The sequence below is a fragment of the Silene latifolia genome, chromosome 10, assembly GCF_048544455.1.
Source record: "Silene latifolia isolate original U9 population chromosome 10, ASM4854445v1, whole genome shotgun sequence".
Taxonomy (NCBI): Eukaryota; Viridiplantae; Streptophyta; class Magnoliopsida; order Caryophyllales; family Caryophyllaceae; genus Silene; species Silene latifolia.
This window is the reverse complement of record NC_133535.1, coordinates 119264661-119270582: the sequence shown is the minus strand read 5'-3', so window position 1 is coordinate 119270582 and position 5922 is coordinate 119264661. Positions and strand designations below refer to the sequence as shown.

Below are 5922 nucleotides of genomic sequence, written 5' to 3'. Positions count from 1 at the left end.
GCTCCACACAACTTTCCAAGACGACTTATTAACAATCATCGATACTAAATACCATATTTCAATACTTCTCGTCTCATACGTCGTTAATCAACCAATTACATGTTATAATGTCGTTTAATAAGCCAAAATCGCATTTTAACGTCTTTAGTACATTGTAAAATTGTAGGATCATCTTTTAAAACCTTTTTGTTTTTGGTGAAAAGTTAGAATTCTCATTAAGCTCATAAACAAACTATTACAAACACTACAATTCATAAAACAAGGATAAATCAATCATATTTAATTGATTTTATCGCAAATTAAGTATGCTACTAACTTGCTTAAAAGCTACATTAGGACACATGACATAGCCATTAAGCCTTGCACTATTCCGTTGATTCCAAATAGTATAGTAGACAGCATGGATCCAAGCAATAGTAACCCATTTCTTCACATTAGCCCATGGTTTGGATGATATCCACCCAAGTAAATTAACAGCAGGCAACGAGATCTTCAACTTGCAGCTCAGTAAATGCAGTAATCTTCTTGTATACACACACTGACTGAATAAGTGCACATGAGATTCTGTAGCAGTACCACAAAGGAAACAGTCTGCATCAGGAGAGACTCCAAGCTGGAAGAGCCTGTCCTTGAGCAGCAAAGCTTCACGTACTATCAACAGGTTAATGAAAATATGTTTAGGAACAGACCAGGAATTCCAGATAGTATGCTCCCAATTAACCACATGCTGCTTATTCCTGATCCAATTGTATCCACTGGCAGAAGTGTACTCATGGGGACCAGGTAACCATTGGACAGAGGAAGAGAAGGCCAAATCAAATTTCTGTCTAACTCTATAAATGGTTTTCCAGCTCCATGAAGTATCAGATTTCGGAGTATAATCATTCCAGTGAACTCCTTTCATATATACATGGTGAACCCACTGAACCCACAAGCTATCTGGCTTTGTATAGATCCACCAAGATAATTTGCAAATGGCAGCTAAATTACATGCATAACTATTCCTTATCCCCAAACCACCTTCACATTTAGGGACACAAACTTTCTCCCAACTCACCAAAGGAACTCTCATATATTCAGTAGAACCATCCCACAAATAGTTCCTACAGAGAGCATCAATTTCCTCAAGACTCCTTTGGGAATAATAAAAATTGTTGCCCAGTAAGTATAAAGAGTAGAGAGAACATCATTCACAAGAGTTAGCCTGCCTGAGTAAGAGAGCTTTTTAGCAGCATACCCTCTAATTCTAGCAGTAACTTTTTCAATGAGGCTGGCATAAGCTTTGGCAGGAACTCTACCAGCAGAAATGGGGACTCCCAGATACTTAAATGGCAGAGATCCTTCACTGAAACCTGAGACTTGCATAATAGCAGCTTTGATAGTAGAGGAGACACCATTGAAATAAATGTTTGACTTCATGGTGTTCATCTGTAAACCAGTGGCCACAGAAAAAGTAGCAAAAGCCCTTAATAGAATCATAATAGAGGTTGTATCACCTTTTGAAAACGACAAGAGGTCGTCAGCAAACATCAGGTGAGAGAGTTTAAGATGACTGCAAAGAGGATGATACTTGAAAGGCATAGTACTGGTCACATGTTTCAAAATCCTACTCAAATATTCCATTGTGATAGTAAAAAGCAAGGGGGAGATTGGGTCACACTGCCTTAATCCTTTGGCTCCTTTAAAATAACCAAAATTTTCTCCATTGAGTACCAAAGAGTAGGAAGCAGATCTAATACAAACCATAACCAACTTTATAAACTTGTCAGGAAACTGTAAAGCAGTAAGCATTTGTTCCACAAAATCCCAATGCACAGAATCATAAGCTTTTTTTAGATCAATTTTCATCAAGCATCTGGAGGAGATAGACTTCCTATTGTACAGTCTCACAAGGTCCTGACAAATTAAAATGTTCTCAACTATGCTCCTGCCTTTAACAAAACCTCCCTGACTCTTATCAATGATGTCAGGCAAAACAGCAGCTAGTCTAGTGCAAAGGATTTTGGAGATGGCCTTATAAAGAACATTGCAGCAGGAGATGGGTCTAAATTGGGTGACATTTTGAGGTATTTCAATTTTAGGAATCAGAGTGATGAAGGTATGATTCACTTGCTGCAAGAGTTTGCCAGTCTGAAAAAAATCAAGTATAGCATCACATACCTCCTCCCCAATGATTGGCCATGCATCTTTAAAGAATATACTAGAGAACCCATCAGGCTTAGGGGCCTTATAGGCAGGAATAGAGAAAATGGCCTCCTTGATTTCAGTTTTAGTAACAGGTGACAAGAGAATAACAACATGATCTTGAGAGCAAACAGGTCCCAAATGAACAACATTAGTACTGACAATAGTGACAGTCCCAGTTGTACCAAGAAGATCCTCAGAGTATTGCAGGAAAGCATTTTGGATATCATCCCCATCAGTATAAGCAACACCATTAACATCTTCAATGAGGAAGACCTTATTTCTTGCACTTTTACTTTTCAAAATACCGTGAAAATACTTGGTGTTGTTGTCACCTTGATTAACCCAAGTAGCTTTGGTTTTTTGCAAAAGAAAACTGTCACAAGCAAGTTGCAGGTTTCTATACACATTGGCAGCTTCTTTTTCTTAAGCAATTAAATCAGGATCAACATGGAAGTTTTTTAAATGATCTTGAATGTTAGACAGAATTTTTCAGGCATGTGCAGTGCTATTCTCAATATCATCAAATAGAAGCTTATTAAGAGCTTTCAAAGGGTATTTCAAACTCTTCAATTTCATGACAACTTTAAACATTCTAGTCCCCTGCCAGACTTTATTCCAGTAAAGAGCAACACAAGAATGAAATTCTGGAACTTGACTCCACATGTTGTAGTATTTAAAACTTTTCCTTTCTGTTATATGATTAGTAGCATCCTGAACAATGTAGGGAGTATGGTCAAAGAGACCTTCATTGTAAAAATAGGCATAAGAATGAGGTCTCAGTTGAAGCCACTCACTATTAACAAGAACTCTATCAAGCCTTAAATACACTCTAGTCTGTGGGCCCTGTTTGTTATTCCAGGTGTAGAAGGAACCAATAGCAGGACTATCCACTAAGTGACAGTAATCAATATAGGCCTGAAAATCCTCCATTTCTTCCTCAGTTGTTTGACCCCCTAATCTTTCAGAAGAGCTCAAGACACAATTGTAGTCCCCACAAAGAATCCAAGGGATATGAATTCCATCTGAGAGCTTATTCAGATCATGCCAGAGAGACTTCCTTTCAGCAGTGTCATTAAAAGCATAAATCATAGAGCAGCAGAAATGGAACTTTGTACTAATCTCAGTAACCTCCATATGAATGAGCTGGGCACTATAATGGACAAAATGAACATGAAATATGGTAGGATTCCAGAGCACCCAGACTCTTCCTCCAGTGTGACAAAAAGTGTTAGTAGAAACAGACCAACCATCACAAACATTAGTTCTAACTGCATTTAGAGACAAAGGTTTTATCTTTGTCTCAAGAAGCCCAAATAAACCCATCTGATGGGAATGTAGGAACCATTTGACTTGTTTTTGTTTAGATGAGTTATTCAGGCCCCTAATATTCCAAAATCCAAGATTATGCATTACCCCCAGAAGGGAGTAACACACTACCAGTTGTACCAATCTCCACCTTATGAGTAGCACCAAACAATGCATTGCAAATACCAGGTTTTGGAGTTGCATTATTCAGTGCATATTGGAAGGTATACTGACTGAGATGGGTATTAGTCTTTCATGCTCTAATGATTTCCTGCCTGTTCATAGTAATGGGTGGCCTTGTAGGAGTGTTTGCTTGATTGTAAGTACCAGCTTTGGACCAAGTAACCTGCAATCTATGTTGAACTTCCTCAGGGGTCCTAGTCCCAACAGGAGTCACAAGCACAATGACTTCAGGAGATACAGGTTTAGGTGGTTGTGGAATGGGCACAGTAGTAGTAGGTGGGTTCATAACAGGTATGATAGGAGCAATGGTCTTTTTTAGGATCTACTGTTGTTGGATAGGTTTCACAGTTGTTTTTGGTTTAGGCTTCCTGCACTTCTCACTTTCATAACCTATACCCCCACACACAGAGTATAAAATAGGTTGCCATTCATACTCAACCACAATCTTAACAACGTTACCATCTTCATCAAGAAATTCAACGTTACCATCTTTTAAAACCTTGTTCAGGTTGTCATGTCATCAATTGTACGCCACCGCTTTGATCCGCGTATCAACTCTAACTAGTTAAATAATCGGAAAAAATCAACCTTATAATGAATTGAGGAGCAAAACCAAGCAAAACTTATCTCAAACTCGAAATGAACCGACCCGATCCTACTTGAAAGTGACCCAACCCGACTCGATAATGACACGACTCAATAAAAAACCTGGTAATAACCCGACCCGACAATGACCCGACCCATCCAAAATCCGACCCGAGAAATCTATATGAATGACCTGTACCCGACCCGAACCAAAGCCGAGGTATGAATTGACTCGACTAATCCGACCCATAAGTGAGATGAACCCGAGCCGAATGCAGTCACGACCCGATATGACCTAACTCGATCAGACCTGGCCCAAAGCCGACCCGACTAACTCGATTGCCACCTTTAACTTACAAAAAACTAAATTCAATTAGTAAAATTATGTGGAGGCCTTTATTGCACATAGGTTGGTGAAAGGGAATCCCTTGAGAGTATGCAAAGCTGATAAGAGTTAAGTCGTCACACTCCAGCCCAACAAATAATTTATAAACTCTCTACAAACTAGCATAATAAGTAAGCGGAGGTTGATCCATGGGACGGTAAATTTCAAGTTCTAAATTCATCTAGTCCAACCTTTGCGGGTATCACAATTGTTTTGGTTTGGGTTTTAAACTAAACTAATGAATCTAAACAACGATATAAAATAATCAAAAGGAAAGACTAGGAAGAGTGGGTTCTTATGAGTAGTTTGGGTTTCAAGTAGGTCGAGTTACATGTTGAAGGGTACTCTTACATAGGAAAGTGGGTTGAGTTTTTCGGTCTAACAATCCCACCATAGACCAACACGAGCTAGCCCTCACATACACAAGGTCGGTATACTAACATTATGCAAGTTCTAACACAATCCAAGGCTCTCGATCTTATAGGTGTGTATAAAAAGGTGAAAAATCATACAAGTTGTCAAGCAAGCATTTCATCGAACAAGTGGTGTGCATAAGTTAGAAGTGAGACAATATATCAACGATTTAACCAAAAAAAGAAGGTTTATCTCATAATCAAGCACATAATCCCCACACTAATCCTAACAAGGTCACTACTTATTAGTCATTATGACAAACATAATAGCAATAATAACAAACATGTAATCTAAACAACCTATAATTAATAAGATGATGAGGAGTAATAACAGAGAGAGAGAGAGAGAGAGAGAGAGAGAGAGAGAGAGAGAGAGAGAGAGAGGAGGGGGGGGGATATATCAACTAAATAACCAAACATGAACATAAATAAAAGAGGATCTTTAAATAAGGGTGGAGACTTTTCAGTAGTCTTCAAGTATGAACCCAAGAAATCCCAGATGTAAACTAATTGATGAGAAATTGAAAGGACAATTATTAAAAGATTAATCTAATTTGTGAAGTGATTAAATACTAATTCTAATCTAATATAAGGATTGAGATCTAAAACTAAGGAGATATTATCTAAGCTAAGGGGCATAAGCTATACTAATGAGGCCTCCCAAAATTATTATAAAGCAAACTTTATAAAGTGCCTAAAAAATCAGGGTTAGGTGGGAGATTAGAAAAGTGCAGAAATGCCAAGAATAAGTCATGACTCAAGCGAGTTCGTGGTGTTTCGAATCCCGGCTTGAGCGAGGCAGATGGGCTCGCTTGAGTCCTGCTCCTTTTATGGCTTTTTCGTCATTTTTGCTCTATAATCCGT

At 38.4% G+C, this 5922-nt stretch overlaps 1 protein-coding gene across 1 annotated transcript; it reads right to left on the bottom strand.

Annotated features, from left to right (window-relative positions):
• Nucleotides 1-289: 289 nt before the first annotated feature.
• Nucleotides 290-1072, bottom strand: LOC141608115 (uncharacterized). The gene has a single exon (XM_074427468.1). It carries the CDS (start codon nucleotides 1070-1072, stop codon nucleotides 290-292), a length of 783 nt encoding a protein of 260 aa, XP_074283569.1.
• Between the last annotated feature and the right edge of the window lie 4850 nt (nucleotides 1073-5922).

Excerpts from the sequence above, each read along its gene's own strand:
- LOC141608115 (XM_074427468.1), bottom strand. The coding sequence starts at position 1,072 with ATGAGAGTTCCTTTGGTGAGTTGGGAGAAAGTTTGTGTCCCTAAATGT.